Source organism: Equus asinus, chromosome 6 (genome assembly GCF_041296235.1).
Source record: "Equus asinus isolate D_3611 breed Donkey chromosome 6, EquAss-T2T_v2, whole genome shotgun sequence".
Classification (NCBI taxonomy): domain Eukaryota; kingdom Metazoa; phylum Chordata; class Mammalia; order Perissodactyla; family Equidae; genus Equus; species Equus asinus.
In genome coordinates this window covers 18,976,915-18,996,623 of record NC_091795.1, presented here as the reverse complement: position 1 = coordinate 18,996,623, position 19,709 = coordinate 18,976,915, and the positions used below count along the sequence as shown (strand labels likewise).

The 19,709-nt window shown below is 44.5% G+C and overlaps 1 protein-coding gene across 1 annotated transcript in view; it reads right to left on the bottom strand.

Moving 5' to 3' along the window:
- The window catches only part of LOC106838536 (two pore channel protein 2-like), a 38,677-nt gene extending 27,793 nt beyond the window's left edge, over nt 1-10,884 (bottom strand). The window contains exons 1-4 of the mRNA XM_044772873.2: nt 10,668-10,884; nt 2,532-2,620; nt 1,403-1,517; nt 304-432 (exon numbers count right to left, since the gene is read on the bottom strand). Of these exons, the coding sequence (XP_044628808.2) occupies nt 304-432; nt 1,403-1,517; nt 2,532-2,620; nt 10,668-10,808 (474 nt within the window). The 5' untranslated portion in view covers nt 10,809-10,884. The remainder of the gene's footprint in view (nt 1-303; nt 433-1,402; nt 1,518-2,531; nt 2,621-10,667) is intronic.
- Nucleotides 10,885-19,709: the final 8,825 nt, after the last annotated feature.

Below are 19,709 nucleotides of genomic sequence, written 5' to 3'. Positions count from 1 at the left end.
AAGTTAAACATTTTACCATATCTGCCATTATTTATTTCTTCTTTTGTGAGATGTCGTCACCTATCTTCAGCACTGCTGGAGTTTCTCTCTTTTTTCCCTTTAATTTGGAAGCGCTCCTGATAGCTTAGAATACTCCCACTGTGCCCTACTGGATCTCCAGATGTGGTCTGCAGGCGCTAATGGTGACGGCCGTGCCCAAGTCTGTCACTGTTGCTTTAACCGAGTCAAATGCATCAAGTCCTCTCTCTTCATAGTTTCTGCCTTTGCCCATAAACCCTTAAAGGCACTGTAATGAGCACTCACCACTATCGTTAGCATGATGCAGATGTTTTTTGTGTCCTTCCAGAAAACCATCTGAGGAGTGACTTTCGCAAAATGTACAAGTCTCCCCAAGAACGCGGTCAGGCAGAGGACTTCCACTATGGAGGTGGCCTGCACGCAGAAAACAGAGCCTGAGCACAGCACCTGTCATGCGGAGGCTCAGCTTTAGCTCTCTGATACCCCCTGATGCCACCTTGATGCCACCCTCTGAGAATCAGCAATGTCCCTTAATTTCACTGAAAGTGGCAGCAAAATTCTTTGCTGGTTGGAATGGCTTCTTCCTCTTAAAAGGAAACCTGCCCTTGAACCAGGAATTCCATGACCCAACTGGCAGGGCTTCCTGGGAGGGGCTGCATCAGCACCAGAGGACCCGGAGGCATTTCCCCAGAAAAGGGGACGTCAGGGACGGGACGGCAGAGGGGTTGCTTAAAATCACACGTGATCAGCCCCGATAAATACTCTAATGGTTTATGACTACAAAAAAAGCCAGAAATGTGGCAAGTACAAGTCACATATTACACTATAACATGACATCATGTACTTCGTACTAGTTAAATACGGTTTTAAAACATCGTTTGTCTTTCCGATTTATCCTGGTATGCACAGAAGACCAAAAACGTCCACTCCATTAAAAATGCCTTATGATTAAAGCATCAGCTCAGGGAGTAGGCAGAATTCTTCCAACCCCCAGCAATAAAAATAAAACCAAATTTGGGCCAGCCAGATGGCGCAGTGATTAAGTTCGCATGCTCGGCTTTGGCGGCCCAGGGTTCACCGGTTCGGGTCCCAGGGGAGGACCTACCCACTGTTTATGAAGCCATGCTGTGGTAGGTGTCCCATATATAAAGTGGAGGAAGATGGGCACAGATGCTAGCTCAGGGCCAATCTTCCTCAGCAAAAAGAGGAGGATTGGCAGCGGATATTAGCTCATGGCTAATCTTCTTCAAAAATAATAAATAAAATAAATAAATAAAGCCAAATTCATATTTATTGAAATTTGAGGGAACAAAAAGGAGAAGAGGCATAGGGCCCAGCCCATCTATGGCAGAGTCCAGTTGGCCGTTTTGTTTCGAATGCTCACCAAGAAAGGCAGTGGAAACAACGCAGGTTCCTCGAAGAGGGCGAGAGAAAGGTCTATGCAAATAAAGAAGTAGGTGGCTGCTTGCATTGTCCAGTGGTTATAGAAATAGTAAAGTCTGAAGAGGAAAACACAAAGGCGGTTATACACAAGGAGCAGGAGGTCAACAGCACTCAAACGTCCCACCAGAAGCCTGTCGGCAGGTGAAATACTAAGTGACGGCTCTTCCACATTTCCTTTAAATTCTAGGGAGCGAGGGGCAGCTTGTAAGTGAGCACACACTACAAAATGCTAACAGAAAAAAAATCAAGAATATTTTCGTATCTCAAAGCACATTCTCTTAGCAGTCTCAAACTAGGAATAGTGCCCTCCTCTTCAGAACGATAAGAAGAGAGTGCTTTTAGAGGACTTCGAACAGTGACTGACGCCGAGGAAACCCTCAGTTAAAGTGACCTATTATTTTGTGGCATGGCAGCTTGACTGACTTATACTGTGCGTCATCTCATCTCGACATGGTAGACTCGGAGAGATTTCACTGTTACACGGTTCTCCTCCTGTTGGGGGCACAGTGCCCCCAACCTGCTCGACAGCACCCAGGGATGAAGCATTCACTGCTCTTGGGGGCACTGATGCTCAGCCCTGATAATAAAAAATGTTTTCCCCTTATTCTGAGCCAAATCTTTGGTCTTAGTTCAACTCTTAGGGAGTGAGGGAGAAAAAGCTGAATTCTCATGAAAAGAAGAAATATACAGATCACATCCAAAGGCCACAGAAAGGAAAAAGAAAAAATCTTCTTTCCACTTAGGCAGCTCTAAGAGGACAAGTATGTCTAGGAGGAAAAGACGATGACATGTTTTTGGCTTGGGTGCCATGTCTCCTGTCCGGGATGTTAGCCACTCACTCATGTAACTGGCCTTAATACATTTATTGAATGCTTCCCTATGTCTGAGGCACCATGCTCTTAAAACTTAAAATTTAAAAAGCACTGGATTTTATCCAAATCTATGTGCCATGCCCTCTACACTTCTCAAGACATTTGTGGAAACAGTGTCTTCAGCTTGGGTTCAGTTCAAGAATATTAAGTGCTAAAGGATGGTTGGTTCCATACGTGACAGTGTAACACTTTCATTACCTGATGGCCTGAGGAGATGTCTCAAATGGAATATTCCTGTTGTACTGGGCATCAGAAACATAGGCAGCTGCCAGGAGAAGGTCCTGTTCCTCAGTGGGAGAAAGTAACAGAGCACAATAGTCAGAGTAGGAAAGAACACTTTGCTTTTTTGTTGATAATTATGTATCAGTATAAAAGGAAGTTCCCCATCAGCTCCTCCCTCAGCGCCACTCTCCGCGGGAGCAACCAACATCAGCAGTACGGTCTGTACACTGCCAGACGTTTTCCTGGGCACTGACAACCCTACAGAGGGGCCGAGACACAGGCACACCTAACTTTCCTGAATTCAAATATAGGCTCTCAGAGGAGGAAACAAAAACAAGAAAGCAGTGAATAGTATATGTACATGCACTTCAGTGGTATATTTATACACACATATATAGGGCTACAGACACGAATATACATAAATGTGTATTTACATATATGTGCACAAATATGTAAACATGAAATTATATTTACGCTACTTGATGGGTGGTTAGAGGTTTTTCAAGGGTCATTTTGGCAAGTAAATTATTTCCTTTCTTGATGACTTTTGAACCTAACTCCTTTTTGAGGTATGACTCCACCCTATACATACACAGAATTTAAAAATTATAAAATTGGGCGCTGGCCTGGTGGCACAGTGGTTAAGTTCACACGTTTTGCTTCCACAGCCCAGAGTTCACCAGTTCGGATCCCGGGTGTGGACCTACACAATGCTTGACAAGCCATGCTGTGGTAGGCGTCCCACATATAAAGTAGAGGAAGATGGGCTCGGATGTTAGCTCAGGGCCAGTCATCCTCAGCAAAAAGATGAGGATTGGTGGCAGATGTTAGCTCAGGGCTAATATTCCTCAAAAAAAAATTATAAAATTGTTTTCATGTGACACAAAGCTTGCTTTTTTCACTCAATATATTCTGGAAAAAATTTTTTCTAACAGTATTTATAGATCTACCTCATTCTTTTTAATAAATACCTCTTCCTTTAGGTAGTTTCCTTTTTCTCTTTTTCTATTTTGAACAGAATTACACTGAATATTTTTTAATAAATATTACACACACATATACGCATCCATATCTTGGTGCCATATGAGTGTTCTTGTAGGATAGAGCATAACTTCTGGATGAAAGGTATGTGCATTCCCTATTTTGATAGGTACTACCAAATTGCCTGCCGGAAAGTTACACAATTTATACGCCTCAAAATAGCACAGAAGCACACACGTTTTCCTGCTTCTCACCAACTTTAATATGATTTAAAGTGGTTGATAATGTCCAATCAGCCAAAGGGGCATGTTGAAATTTAGTTGACATTTCCCCATGACCAGTAAGGCTGGTCCCCATCTGAGATGACTCACCTTTCTCATTCTGCATAAATCAGATAAAGAATACACACAGACTAGCTACGTACACCTTCCTGTGTACTTCAGAAGGAAAAACAACCTGATTATCCAAGTGATTACCTGAGTTAGCTCTTTAAAACAGAGGACATCTTCCTGCCAGGATTGAAATGGAAACCTTGCACTGCGCAAGTAAGTCAATTTTGAAAATGCGTGATGTATTCAGAGAGGTCAAAACATTCTGAACTTTATATCTAATTTTCATACCTAATATTTATACTAGATATTTGTAGACACAGTAGAACTGTGTTTCCTAAATTTATTTCACATTACAACACTTTAAAAAAAATAAGTTACATTGCCTTAAGAACACAAACATTAGTTATCAAGATAAGTCTTTTAATAGGCATTTCACCAAAGAAGATATATGGATGGCAAATAAGCACATGAAAAGATGCTCAATATCATTAGTCATTAGGGAAATGCAAACTTAAACCATAGTGAGATATCACCACACATCCACCACAATGGTTGAAACTAGAGACTGACCATACCAAGTGTTGACAAGGATGTGGAGCAACTGGAACTCTCACACATTGTTGGTAGGAATGGAAAATGGTGCATTTATGTTGGCAAACAGTTTGGTAGTTTCTTGGCCATTCCACTTCCAAGTATTTACCAAAGAGAAAGAAAGCATACGTCCACAGAAAGACTCGCACATTCAACCCGAGAATCTGGCTTATGTTAGACACACCATTCCAAAGTTGCACGTGTATACAAACATTCACAGCAGCTTCATAGCCAAAAACTAGAAACAACCAAAATGTCTACAAACAGGTGAATGGATAAACAAAATATGGATTCCACCCATACCATGGAATACTATTCAGCAATGAAAAGGAATGAATTACTGACAAACATAACAAAATGGCTGAATCTCAAAATAATTATGCTGAGTGAAAGAAGCCAACTCTTCCCCCCAAAAAAGAGTACTTACTATAGGATTCCATCTATAGAAAGGTAGAAAATGCAAACTAATCTATAGTGCCAGAAACTGGATCGGTTGCCTGGGGACAGGAGGAGGAGGGGATGGAGAGAGGGATGGATGACAAACAGGCACAAGGAGACTTTTGGGGACGACGGATATGTGCACTACCTTGAATGTGGCGTTAATATCACAGTGTATTCATAGGCCAAGACTCGTCAGACTGTACACTTTAAACGTGTAGTTTAGTGTGTATCAACCATCGCTCAATAAAGCTGTTAAAAATTGCCCAGGGGGCCGCCGTGGCCGAGTGGTTAAGTTTGCGCGCTCTACTTCGGCGGGCGGCCCAGGGTTTCTCGGGTTCGGATCCTGGGCACGGACACGACGCTGCTCATCAGGCCATGCTGGGGCAGGGTCACACTTACCACAACTAGAAGGACCCACACTAAAATATAACTATCTACTGGGGGGGTTTGGGGAGAAAAAGCAAAAGAAAACAATGTGTATAAAGCTAATTATGATAAAAGCAATATATTTTTTTAAAAAAAGAAGATTGGCAACAGTCGTTAGCTCAGGTGCCAATCTTTAAAAAAAATGTGTATAAAACTAATTATGATAAAAGTAATACATTTTTTAAAAAAATGTTTGGATTAAAAATCACTGTGAAATAATAATCTCACAGATGAATTAACTGCGGCAAGAACCCATCACCTTTTGAGTTGCATGCATTCTCAGGGCTGATACGGCAATTCTTAAAGGCAAGTTATTAAAAACCAAGGAGCACCACATAAATGTGTTAAACATTTTTCACACATTTTTCTTTTGTTTAAAAAACATTTTAGTAGAAAAATCTATTACTACCAAATATTTTCCCATTAAACATCTGGAACCTTGAGGAACACAAGAGTTCCCCAGGATATGCTTAGAAATCTGTTTTAGGTAGGAAATGCCTAGCATCAATGAGTTGATTTTTCTTAATGAATGCACACTAATTGAAGAAAATTGCATTAAGCCTCAAAAAGATCATACTGGGACAGCAAATAATTCTGATACTAAGGTTTTTAAAATATATATTTAAGCAAAATCTCTTAAAGCCACTACTAGTCCCCCCAAAAAGATGACATGCTTCCAGTCCCAGTGAAACCGTTTGTCCACAAACATGAGCGGTTTGGCAGTGGTGGATTTGAGGTCATTCATACACGCTCTAGATGGAGAATGGAAAAAAAATGCTCAGCAGCAATTCCTCAGCCAGGCAGGCCCTGGGGGTTACCTCCATCAGCCATCACCCAGACTCCCGACACTGAATGAAATAAGCGCCAGGGCACCCCTGCCAAGCCCCTTGCCATCTGAACTCATGCCTGTTATATTTAAATACGCTGACACTTGCATAATAGCTAGTTCACCTCTACAGTGACATTTCAAAGCTTTCCCATTCTTACCAACTATCACATTTCCAATTTCTGTCACCTTTTCAAGTTTTGTCGGCTATACTTCCTGGTCCTACTTGTCTTCCTTCCCTCCATCCCATTTGTGTGCAATGTCTGTCTCCTGCCCATTTCTGCTTGGGAGGAAGTACTCTCAACACGCAGACCTATTGTCACAAGCATTCTCACTTGTATTAAGGCCACTTGTATCTTCCCGTAAAACAAAGTGTTTCCACCCATCCCATGAATGTGGCTTAGGTGAGACATGCTGCTCCAAAAGTGCACATACTTTTCAAGGTTACGTGGGAACCACTGCCCATATTTACCATGAAAAGGGCAAAGACCAAACAGCAGATGTTCCCCCAGCTGCAGCTTACGTGTGGCTTCCTGCCTCAAAGCAGCAGCCCAACCTGTGGGCGGCACTGGTGATGGCCAGGGGGGTAGTGCTCAACTCCCAGGGCACATTTCAATCACCTTCAGAGCTTTTGCCTTTAAAGATCCCATTCCCCAGACCAACTGCACCAGAATTGCTGGAGGTGGGACCCAGGACAAAATTTTCGAACTTCCCAGGTGATTCCAACGTGCAGCCAAGACTGAAAATTACTGGTCTAACTACGGCCATTTCATTTCTGCTCCTCGTATGTTTTGTGTTCTCTTTGCACTGTGACAATGATCGACTGCTCTTGATTTTCTTTTTCTGCTTTTTTTCACAGCGGTGATGTTTCCTTTCCTCTCCCCAAGATTTAAAATTGTACTTAAGATTTTTGTGTTTTCTCTTCCTATCCTTCCGACTTTGTAAGCCTTCATTCTGCGGAAGGTGAATAACTCAGAACCCCTTGGGGAGAGAGGGAGGGGAGTGTTCAGGAGGGAGAGCAAGATTGATTCCAGAAGCTTTCAGTGGAGAGCAAGGAAGTTCGTCCCTAAGCCCCCGAGGCAGGAATAAACAACCGTAAACTCCAGACACCTCTGAGTCAGTCAACAAGAACTCTGACAAAACACAGAGTTCTTGATAGAACTGCTTTGAAAAAAGCTGATATGTCTTGTTTAGATATACATGAAAATTAACATAACTAACCCTAACTTAAGGTAAAGAGAAATTACCATAAATTTTAAGTTAAATGCTTCTGTCACTACAAGCACTATCTCTTCTGTCTGTCTCTCTCTGCTTCCCTTCCTTCCTCCCACAGGTTATGGGCACAGTGACGCACAGCATAGAATAGACCATTGCTTTCCCACGCAACCCCCACTCAAAAGCTTCAAGCGACTTCTCTTTGAGTGCCCACAGAATCTAATGTAAAACCCCTGGCTTAGCATTTGGGGCTCCAATCTCCCCTCTCTCTCCAACTTTGTCTCCCTCACTTTCCTTACAGGAACTTTCTTCTTTGGCTAAAACTGGTGGACTCATTGTCCACTGTCCCACCACCAGCCCCACTCCATGTCTGAGCTCACACTCACTCAAAACCAGGAATGTCCTTTCCACTTTCCTTCACTGGGGGCCCAGCTCAAATGTCACTTTCTCCATGAAGACTGGCAACACCAACAGCTTCCGTTTCCATATGGAGAGACTGCCATGAGAAGCCGGGGTTGGGAAATATATTGTGGGCATTTCATACAAAGAAACAGCTGCTAAGGGTAAGCTGGGGCACAGCAGACGGGGCAAGAAGGGGGAAAGATTAGGTGGCAATTCAGTGTTAGTATAAACACCCATGTCCCTCTATGCAGAAAGACCAGAAACCTACAGGCCAAGTGCAGCCTAAAGATGTGTTTTGTTTGGCTCGGAGAGTGCTTTATGGATGCTGGCTACTAATTCAAATTTTTTAAAAACTGGAACTTACACAAAAATGTGAACTTCTGGTTTCTCCTTAAAAGATCATAACATCTGGCAACGCTGGGCTGTATTTCAGTAACCTTTTGCTGCCCACCCTGATGCTCAGTCACCTGAACAAATACTTATTATTTTCCAAAATTCTGTGGGTCTCGCAGGCAGTCCTTCTGGTCTGGGCCAACTTAGCTGATCTCTATGGTCATCTGGGGCTGGACGGTCCAGGACAGCCACACTCACACGTCTTGGCCATATGCATCACGCAGCAGGCTAGCCAGGGGGCTTTCACACGGTGGTGGTCCATGGGTTCCCAAGAGCATCAGGAGAGCAAGCAGAGATGCTCAAGTATTTTTCATACCTCTGCTTGCATCACATCTGCTAATGTCCCATTGGCCCAAGGAAGTCTCAAGGTCACTGGTCTCAAGGGCTGGAGAAATCGACTCCACCTCCTGATGTAAGGAGTTGCAAGAGCACATTGCAAAGGGAGAAAGCATCCAGGGATGGGAAGAATTTGTGGACATTTTTGCAATCTATGATAGCCTGCATGGCCACAACCAGTTGGAGGTGGATAGCTGTGGTCTTCTTTGGACATGGGACATGCCCTCCAGGTCACCACAAACTCCACTCCCTTCCCCAACTGAGTCATTCCCACCTAGGCCAATGCTGCTGCCTGGCTCCTGTGGGCATTTCAGCTTGTGATCACATAATTTCAGCTTGCAGCTCTCCCAAGCCCTCCTGGTCACGGCTATTTTCCTCCTGCAAAGAACTTCTCTGCAAATTGCTATAAGAGAACACTAGGGGACCAAGAGCCGAGGACAGGGTAATCTAAGACCTGATGAACAGGTTTAAGAATACGAACATTCAGGGGCTGGCCTGGTGGCGTGGGGCTTAAATTCATATGTTCCTCTTTGGTGGCCTGGAGTTCGCTGATTTGGATCCTGGGTGCAGATCTACACCCTGCTTGTCAAGCCACGCTGTGGCAGATGTCTCACATAAAATAGAAGAAGATGGGCACGGATGTTAGCTCAGGGCCAGTCTTCCTCAGCAAAAAGAGAAGGATTGGCAGCAGATGTTAGCTTAGGGCTAATCTTCCTCAAAAAAACAAAAAAAGAATACGAACATTCAAAAAGAAGCACAATGAATCAAGAGGTGATCACATTAAGTCACAAAGAAACAGCATAGGTCACAGGCTCTCAGCCCTGGCTGCCCTTTCCAATCATTTGGTAGCTTTAAAGTTTCTGTTACCCAGACCAATTAAATCAGAATCTCAGGGGAAGGGCTTGAGCCCAGACATACTTCTAAAAGCTCCCCAGGTAACTGCAACCAACAGTAAAGCGGAGAATCACGAGCGCTGGGCTGTTTCTATTTCGAAGCTGGTAAACGCACCAGAGGCGTGCACGGCCATCTGAGCAACTGCCAAAACAAACTCCAGGCAGAAAAGGGCTCTAAAAATACTACCTCAAAGGAGAGGGTGGAAATACATTTCAGGTGACTAGACAGTTTCTTGTTAAGTGACCCAAAACTAACTTTCAAATAGGTCAATCAGGTCATAGTGGCCACCAAGCACGAGGTCAGAGCCTGGGAGGGAAGGAGGTCCAGGAGCAACTCTGGTTTGATGACTCAGCCATCACTGTCATCTCAGGCTGTTGGTACCAGGCCCCTCACCTTTTATGCCTGCTCCCCTGGGGGAGGTCTTTGAAAGACACAGAGACATAAATATCTGGTCCCCCGCAGGCATGCATTAAGCCAAAGGACTCACAAACTCGGCCAGGACTCTGGGCTGTCAGTCCTTCTTGCATTTCTTGAAGTTTCAAATTATTAGTTCTTTACATTCTGCTCTTATTTAGACAAAGAAGGATTAAGGACACAGAATGAGGACATTGACAGTCTCAAGCTAACAATATTTTCTTTGCACTGAAGATTCCAGCAATCACACGCCCATCGCTTTGCAGATTGAGGGGAGCAAGACCCGGCTTGAGTCAGAGCTGGAGATGAAGAATCCTTCCCCTCCTCTTTCTCCTTGACCTGCTCCTCTCCCTGTTAAGGGATAAGGGACCTGGTAGAATCCACCTGTTGGAAGTGATCAGGCCCCTTTGGGAGACCCGGAGACCGTCGTTGCCAGGCGGGTGGGGGGTGGGGGGGGGTGGGATGCACCAGGCAGAGCTTTTAAATGCCATACAGAAACCTGTCCTGTGGACCCTCTTGAGCAGGCTACAGGAGCCCAGTGAGAAGAGTCAGGGGCCACACAGCAGCAGCCCCGAGCTGAAGGGGCCAGCTCACCTTTCACCTCCCACACACCTGCACAACCAAAAGGACATGCAGCACACATGAATGGACCGGGAGAGGCTCAAAGCCTGGCTGTCAATACCCTGTGTCAGGCGCTGTGCCCTGGGCCTGACTGACTTGGTCTTCATGACTCCTCCGAGTAGGGTGTGATTTACCATCCCCACCTTACAGAGGGGAAACCAGAGGCTGGAGGAGGAGACGAGCCCCAGCATCTCCTCATTCCCCAGCTAAGATTTTCTGACTCAGAGCCGGGGCTCCTACCCTTGGAGCCCTGCCTCCACTCTCTGAGCTCTTGTCCAGCGAAAGGAAACAGCCCGGGAAGGACTGCTTGGAAGCTCCAAGTCGTCCAAAGGAGCTCAGGCTGTCGGAGCGAAAACAGAGCTGAGCAGCTGTGCAGCCCATCTGCTCCGTCCCGGAGGCATCGGAAGAGCCAGCGCTGCATCAGCACTCCCAGACCCACATCCTGCAGCCTCCTTCCCGGGCGTTACCCTGCCATGGGACCCTCGGTCGTTTTCCTGCCGCCATGGATCGCAGTGCGGCGTGCACGGGCCAGCCGGACCGGGGGGCGCACCAGGGCGCGCCACATTGGTACTGGACCCCCGACACCGACCCCGGTCGCGGATCCCAGCTCGGCCCCTGCTTGGGGGAGGTGGCTCCAGATGGGCCTCGGGGTGCAGGTCTGACGGCTCCCCTAACGACTCCAACTTGTGGGGCTGCGGCCCGGGGAGGGGAGCCCACGCGCTCCAGCCAGCTGTGCGCTTCCCGCACACAGAGGACTCAGGGGACGCAAGAAGCCCCAGGGTGGAGGGGCTCCTCGCCAGCTTCCCCACGCGGGACCCTCATTCCCAGCACCCGACGCGGGTTTTTCGTGGGTTCGCCTTCTACCGAGGAGCCCTGGGGGTTTCCTGGAGGGAAATCTGGGGGGCCAGGAGACGCTGCCGTCGGTGCACGGCCACAAGCCTTCGGGGCTCCCTGCGGGCGCGGACGGTCATCCCCTTACCTCCCGAGCAGGCGGCTCCTCTGGGGGCTGCGGGTGCGGGCGGCGCACCCCCGCGGCTCGGCGGGCCCCGGGCATCTCGGCCGGGCCGGGACGCGGGAGCGTCGGGGCCGCCGCGGACTCTGCCCTCGGGCCGGCGGGAGGCCGGGGCTCCGCGCGCTCCGAGCGGCCCTTCACGTGACCGCGGCGAGGACGGCCCGCTGCGGCCCCGAGGGCGGAGGGCTGGCGGCGGGCGCGGCGGGCTCCCAGGCTCGGGCCCCTTCCCGGGCTGGCCTCGGGGCCGAGCTCCGGAGCCAGGGGCGGGGACGCGGATCCGGCCGGGGCGGGGGCGGGGGCGGCCGCGCTAGGGGCCCCGCGGGGGAAGAGCTCCGGCTGGCGGCGGCGTGGCTGAGAGGCCACCCTGGCAATGGCCCTAACCGTGCGCCCTGGGCATGTGACGGCCTCGCTCTCTGTGTCAGTGAAACGGGAATAAGACCTTCCTCCCAGGGATTTTTGAGAATTAAATCAGTTATATTCACTGGCTGCCACTGACGAGTGCCCAGTAAACGCTGGTTCCCTCCCCGTCTTAGTTGGAGCTCCTGGGACCACTGGGCGTGGACTCAGAGTGGGGCCCCTGGGGGCAGATCCCTCTGGGGAGTGAGGCTTGAGCCTTCTTCCCTCCCCCCCACCCCCAGCCCCCAGTTCCAGCTGGCCAGGAACTCAGGGTTGCCAGAACTACTGAATTTTGAAGAGAAAGTAGAAATCTAGATTTCATGAGACTGTTCCTGATTTGTTCAAATGTCCGTCATGAATTTAAAATACTACTGCTGATAATAAACACTTGCAGGCCAATTCTTTTTTTGCCCCAAGCAAGATTAGCTCTGAGCTAACATGCACTGCCAATCCTCCTCTTTTTGCTGAGGAAGATTGTTCCCGAGCTATCATCTATGCCCGTCTTCCTCTATTCTATACGTGGGATGCCTGCCACAGCCTGGCTTGATAAGCCATGCGTAGGGCCACACCCTGGATCCCGACCAATGAACCCCAGGCCGCTGAGCGGTGTGTGCGAATTTAACTGCTATGCCACCCGGAGGGCCCCTGCAAGCCAATTCTTAGATGGGCCCTGGCTGGCAAGGCAAGTGGTCCTGGGCTCTGGTACTAACCAACTTCACTGACACCTCCCAGAGGAAGAAGGGGCCTGGTGAGGCTGGGACTGGCCGGATCACCTGGCAGGAGGCATGGTGTCCCTGTGGGTTCATCAGGACTCTGTGCTAGGGTATGCCTAGGTCGAGTCCAGTACTGTGGGAGGCAGAATTATGGCCCTCCTAAAGATTCCACATCCTAATCCCTGGGACTGTGAGTCTGTTACTTAACTCCTTAAAAGAGACTTTGCCAGATGTAATTCAGGTTACTGATCAGTTGACTTCAAAACAGTGAGATTATCCTGGATTATCTAGGTTGGCCCAACGGAATCACAAGAAACCTTAAAAGCAGAAGGGGAAGGCAGGAGGGCAGGTGGAAGATTGGAAGGCCAGGAAGGACCTAATGTGCCTGGCCAGGATGCTACTGCCGTGAAGATCAAGGGCACCTGCAAGGAACTGGATTCTGCCAACAACTTAAATGAGCCTGGAAGAGAATTCTTCCCCAGAGCTTCCAGAAACAGCTCTGTCAACACGTCTATTTCAGTGGCGTGAACTCAGAGCACAGAATCCAGCCACGCCTTGCTGGACTTCTGACCAACAGATTGTGAGATAATAAATGGATGTTGTTTGAAGCCCCAGAAATTGCTTGTGGCAATTTGTGACAAACAGTAAGAGAAAATGAACACAGGACACTGGCCTGCATTTCAATCCTAGAATCGAGTTCTAGTTTTGAGGCTGGCCTGCAATGAGAATGGCATGTGGCCCCAATTCCTTAGTGGACATGCCAGGCCCTGCGTTTGCCACCACCCACCTCTTCTGGTTTTGCCCACTCGATTCTAACATCACATCCCCTGTGAGCCCTTCTTCAACTTCTCCCAGACAGTAGATTGCTTCCTATCTATGGTCCCACGCTCTTCATGAAAACAACCGCATGGTGCATCAGTTCTTCTATTTGTATATGTTGTCCTACCCGCCTAGGCCACAAGCACCTGGCAGAGGAGGGGGCAGGAAACCTTCATGTCTGAAATAATTACTTCTTATAACTGTTTATCGTATGGATGACTGTAAAACTCTCTGCTCTTGAGAAAAGCTAATTATTCTTTTTCTATCCCAAGTTGTGACTTATGGAATGGTTGTCTTACGGTGGGGTCTTTTTAAAATGGCTTCTCTCTGGTAAAATGTAAATTGTAAAGAGTTGAAACAACAGATCAAAGATAACCACTCATACCAAGTTCTACGTCTCCCGTCACCTACACACAGTTAAAGATGCATGTATGCGGTTCTGTGCAAATGAGATTACATCCTACACTGCAGACACTGCTGACCCCTGACCTACTATCCACACCCCTCCCTCCCAGGATCCCAGACTCAGGCCAGGCCTCGACTCTGCCTGTCGCAAGAGGACAGTCCCGCTTGGTTTAGGCGGATCTATACAAGGCATTTTCCTGGCAACAGTTACCCGTCCAAGGGAAGTATGGGACCTAAATTAGCTCAGCCTGACTAAAAAAAAGCTATGGGCTTAGGAGGAGAGGTGGAGGTGTCTTTCTCTCTCTTCCCTCCCCTTCTCCTATGAATGTAAATTTAAAAAAGACGTATTTCTAACGGCTACTGGTAACCTTCTTGCAGCCAGCCTCCAGCCTCGGGGGAAGATGATGCTGGGGACAGCAGAGCAGACAGGAGAAAGCAGCCAGGTCTCTCCAGCAACCTCCGTCTCTGGACCCATCTGACCTTTGCACTCAGAATTATATGAGCTGTGTTATACAGCTTGGGAGACAGACTGAGGCAGATCTGTATGGCTGATAAAAAGATCTGCAGGGTATTAAATGGGAGTAAACTGTAATCAGTGCTTTCCTTTGAGCACACAGCAGGGGGGAGATGCATGGAGGGAGACAGAATTTCTCCCTTTATTTTACACTTTTCTCTAAGGTTTCATTGTTAACTATATTTCTATATTACTTCTATGTGTTTGTGTATGGTAAAATCAACTGGGAGGTGGGGGTGGAATTTAAATAGCAATTTTGTCTATTTAATGAAAAAGTATTTCCTGTAATGGAAAAAATAAAGGCTGGTAATTGCACCTGAGAATGCCTGTTCCTGGCAGCATCACTGCTGGCGGGGGGATCACACCTCTGCAGGGTGAGAATGAATCTGATTTAGAAAGCACAGCCTTTAGATGCCAGTTACCAGCATACACACCCCCTAACAACCCTTTGGGGGCACTGTGTCAGTTTGTTAGGGCGGCCATGACAAAGTAACCAGACAGGATGACTTGAACAAGAGACATGTGCTTTCTCACAGTCCTGGAGGCTCGAAGTCCAAGATGAAGGTGTCGGCAGGGCTGGTTACTTCTGAGGCCTCGCTCCTTGGCTTGTAGAGGGCTGTCTTCTCACTGTAATATCACATAGTCTTCCCTCTATGCAAGTCTCGGTCCAAATTTCCACTTCTTATAGGGACACTAGTCATATTGGATTAGAGCCCACCCTAATGAACTCATCTTAACTTCATTACCTTTGTAAAGATCCTAACTCCACATAGGGTCACTTTCTGAGGTACTGGGGGGTTAGGGCTTCAACATATGAATCTGGGGAAGGGGGACACAATTCAGCCCATAACAGGTACTGATGACCATCCTCACTTTAGAGCTAAGGAGGCAGAGGCTCAGAGAGGAGAATCAACCCACCCCACGTCATACAGCTTGAAAGTGGTGGCACTGGGATTGTGAACCCAGACCAACTGGCACAGAGGCTGGAAATTTCCACTCTACTCTGTTCAGTAGAGAAATAGTCACTACGTAGTTTCAGTTGAGAAAATAAAGAAACTCCAAAGAATTCTGCCTAATTGAATTTGCCAATTCTCCCCTAGAATCCCATGATTCTATGCAAAATAGCTTCTGTGACTACTTTATTTTATAAGAAGGATAAAATTATTGCTGAACGCTAGCAATAAGCAATATTCATTCATAGATATATGAACTAAAAGAAAAAAACCAGCCTGGTCCATATCAATGAGTTGTGTACTTCCAATAACAGTTTTTCATGTCTAATATTTATCAAAATTGCAATATTTATGTTTATATTAATTGTATTCTACTAATATTTGCAATAATAACTTAATCCAGAAGTCACTTTAAGACTCTGAGCCAGAAATTTTTTTTTTAACTTTTTATTGAGATTATGATAGTTTACAACTTTGTGAAATTTCAGTTGTACATTATTATTTGTCAGTCATGTTGTAGGTGCACCCCTTCACCCTTTCTGCCCACCCCCCACCACCCCTTTCCCTTGGTAGTCACTAATCTGTTCTCTTTGTCTACATGTTCAACTTCCACATATGAGTGCAGTCATATAGAGATTGTCTTTCTCTTTCTGGCTTATTTCACTTAACATAATACCCTCAAGCTCCATCCATGTTGTTGTGAATGGGACAATTTTATCCTTTTTTATGGCTGAGTAGTATTCCATTGTGTGTGTGTGTGTGTGTGTGTGTGTGTGTGTGTGTGTATACATGTATATATGTATATACCATATCCAGAAAAAATTTTAAACATGTGAACATGTATGTGTATACATATATATTTTTTCCCATTACACATGGGATACATATGAACAAATTACTTATAAGCATAAAAATACATATTGAAATAGGATAAAATTCTGGAAATATAGTATTAAAGAAGGGTTTGTTTATGTATTTTTTAAATGGATGGTGGGATGGAGGGTGGTATTTGAATTCTAATGAATCCCTCTGAAAGAGTGGTGCAACAATTAGATTTTAATATGTCCAATTTTAATATGTCACTTTGCTTCTGGCAATGGCTTGTTTCAGCCAAACTTCTTGTTGAGAATAACTGGAAAATCCTGACAACGTATTTTTTAAAAGATCTGAGGCAGCAAGGAGCTGCAGGGGGCCAACATCCTGGAGAGAAGGAACCCAGAGTGAGCTCAAACTTGGCATGGCTTCTCCCTTCGAGGCATTTGCCAAGTGGAGACTGAGAGACTGAGCAAGGAGCAGCAGGTGAGATGCTAGGAAGCTGAACAGAGATCTGGCAGTTTGTCGGGGCTGGGGGAACAAGAGCTTGAGTTCAGGACCTGCCAAAGATAAAGAGCCCCATTAATCACCTCCAGGCTTTCAGGAGGAACTCTAATGGGTGAGACCCTATAAGTAAGGATGACGCAGAAATAGATCCACCTTCACAAGAACTGAAGCCTACCTTCTATGTCGATCAATCCCTATTTCATTCAATCCCTAATTTACGTTAGTCTTTAATAAGTCAAAGATGAATGCTGTAATCTCTAAGGACAATATCAAAAGTAAAAGAATGTTTAGTTAATAAACTAATAGGGAGGGAAAATAGAATAATAAGTTTTGCACCAGAAGCAATATAAATCCTCTCTGAATTAAGGTATTATCACCCAATTCAAATTATCAAGAATTTTTTATCGCCAAGCAGTTCATGTAAAGTAACTAGGCACACAGAAAGACAAAAGTTGATGGAAAACAAAAATAGAAATACATAATAAAAATGGACCCACAGAAAATACAGACACTTGGAGTTATTAAATAGAAACTTTAAGATAATTATGAGTAATATGTACAATAAATTAAATGACAAGATGGAGTATCCTGATTGAGAACCAGAAATCATAAAAAGGAATCACATGGAAATTCTAGAATTTTAAAATAAAATAACTGAATTTAAGAGTCGACAAGGGGGTTCCACAACAGAGTAGACACAGTTGAAGAGGAATCAGTGAAAGAAGACAGATTGGAATAAAATATCCACACTGAAGCATGAAGAGACAAAAAGTCTGAAATGAGCATAAGGTACATATACAGCACAGTAAAAATGTTTAACATATTGGGATCTCAAAAGCAGAGAAGAAAAATAACAGGCAAAAGTAATATTTAAAATTACAACAGCCAAAAGTTTTCCAAAACTGATAAAAACATGTCAAGTTACAGATTCAAGAAGCTCTATGAACCCAAGATGGATCAATACAAATAAAAACTCACCTAGGTATAGCATATAAAATTACTAAAAATTAAAGGAAAAGAGAAAATCCTAAAAGTAGTCAGAAGAAAAAGAAAAAGCCATGTTACCATGAAAGATGCGAAAGTAGAACTGATGGCTGATTTCTCAAGAGAAGCAATGGAAGCTTGAAGAAAAGGTAATGATATCTTCAAACCACTGAAAGAAAATAACTACCACCCTACAAGTCTATGCCCTGAAAATTATCCTTCCAAAGTAAAAGTGAAATAAAGATATTTTAGGCAAATTACAGTTGAGAGATTTCTTTTGCAGTAGATTTGCACCAAATAAAATACTAAATGGAGTTTTTAGACAGAAGGAAAATGATTCCAGATGGAAGCATAGAGATACAAGGAGGTATGAAGAGCAAGGAAAAGGTTAAACATGTGGGTGAATCTTAATGAATATTGGCTGTGTAAAACAATAATGGTTGTGTGGGGCTTAAATATATACACAGAATTTAAATAACAACAACAGGGGCACAAAACAACCCGATTTTTTAAAAATAGGGAAAAGACATTTCTCCGAAGAGGATATACATGAAAAGATATTCAACATCCCTCGTCATCAGGAAAATGCAAGTCAAAATCATAATGATATACCACTTCCTGTCCAGGAGGATGTCTGCAATAAAAGAAAAACTAGAAAATACCGAAGTCGAAGGACTCACACTTCCTGATTTCTAAACTTACTACAAAGCTACAGTAATCAAACAGTGTGGTACTAGCATGAGGGCAGACACACAGATCAATGGAATAGAATAGAGAGTCTAGAAATAAATGCTTATCTATATGGTCAATTGATTTTCAGCCAGAATGCCAAGACTCTTCAATGGGGAAGGGAGTATCTTTTCAACAGATGATCCTGGGACAATTGGATATCCACATGCAAAGGAAAGAAGTTGGACCCTTACTTTATACCATATATAAAAATGAAGTCAAAATGGATCAAAGAGCTAAACATAAGAGCCAAAACTATAAAATTCTTGGAAGAAAACATAGGAGAATATCTTCATGACATTGGATTTGCAATGATTTCTTATATATGACACCAAAAGCAAAGGCAACAACAAAAACAGGTAAATTGGACTTGATCAAATGTAAAACTTTTGTGCATCAAAAGACATTATCAAGATAGTGAAAAGACAATGCACAGAAAGGGAGAGGATATTTTCAAAGCATATCTCTGATAAGGGATTAATATCCAAAATATATAAAGAGCTACCAAACTCAACAACAACAAAACAAACAATCCAACACAAAAGTGGACAAAGAACTTGAATAGACATTTCTCCAAAGAAGAGATACAGTTGGCCAATTAGCACATGAAAAGATGCTCAACATCACTAATCATTAGGGAAATGTAAATCAAAACCACAATTAAATACCACTTTTCACCTATTAGGATGGCTATTATTTAAAAAAAAAAAAAAGGAAAATAACAAGTCTTGGTAAGTATGTGGAGAAATTGGAACCCTGGTACATTGCTGGTGGGAATGTAAAATGGGCCAATCTCTATGGAAGACATAGTGGAGTTTCCTCAAAAGTTAAACATAGAATTATCATATAATTTAGCAATTCCACTTATACGTATAAACCCAAAAGAAATGAAGACAGGCAAGCAAACAGATATTTACATACTAATGTTCATAGTAGCACTATTCACAATAGCCAAAAGATGGAAACAACCCAAGTGTCTATCAATAGATGAATGAATAAACAAAATATACCGTGGAATATTATTCAGTCAGAAAAAGCAATGCAATCCTGATATATGCTACAATATGGATAAACCCTGAAAACATTATGTTAAATGAGATAAGCCAGACACCAAAGGACAAATATCATATGATTCCACTTATATGAGGTACCTAGAATAGGTAAATTCATAGAGACAGAAAGTATAACAGAGGTTACCAGAGGGTGGAGAGAAGTGAGTCAGGGGAGCTATTAGTAGGAATGGAGTTTCTGTTTGGGATGGTGAAAAAGGTCTGGAAATAGTTGTGATGGCTGCACAACATTGTGAATATACTCAACGCCACCCAAAACTGATTAAAATGGTAAACTTAATGTTATGTATACTTTACCACAATAAAAAATTTCATACATTACGGTTCAATCTTGGTGCTGTAAAATTCTATGGGTTTTGACAAATGC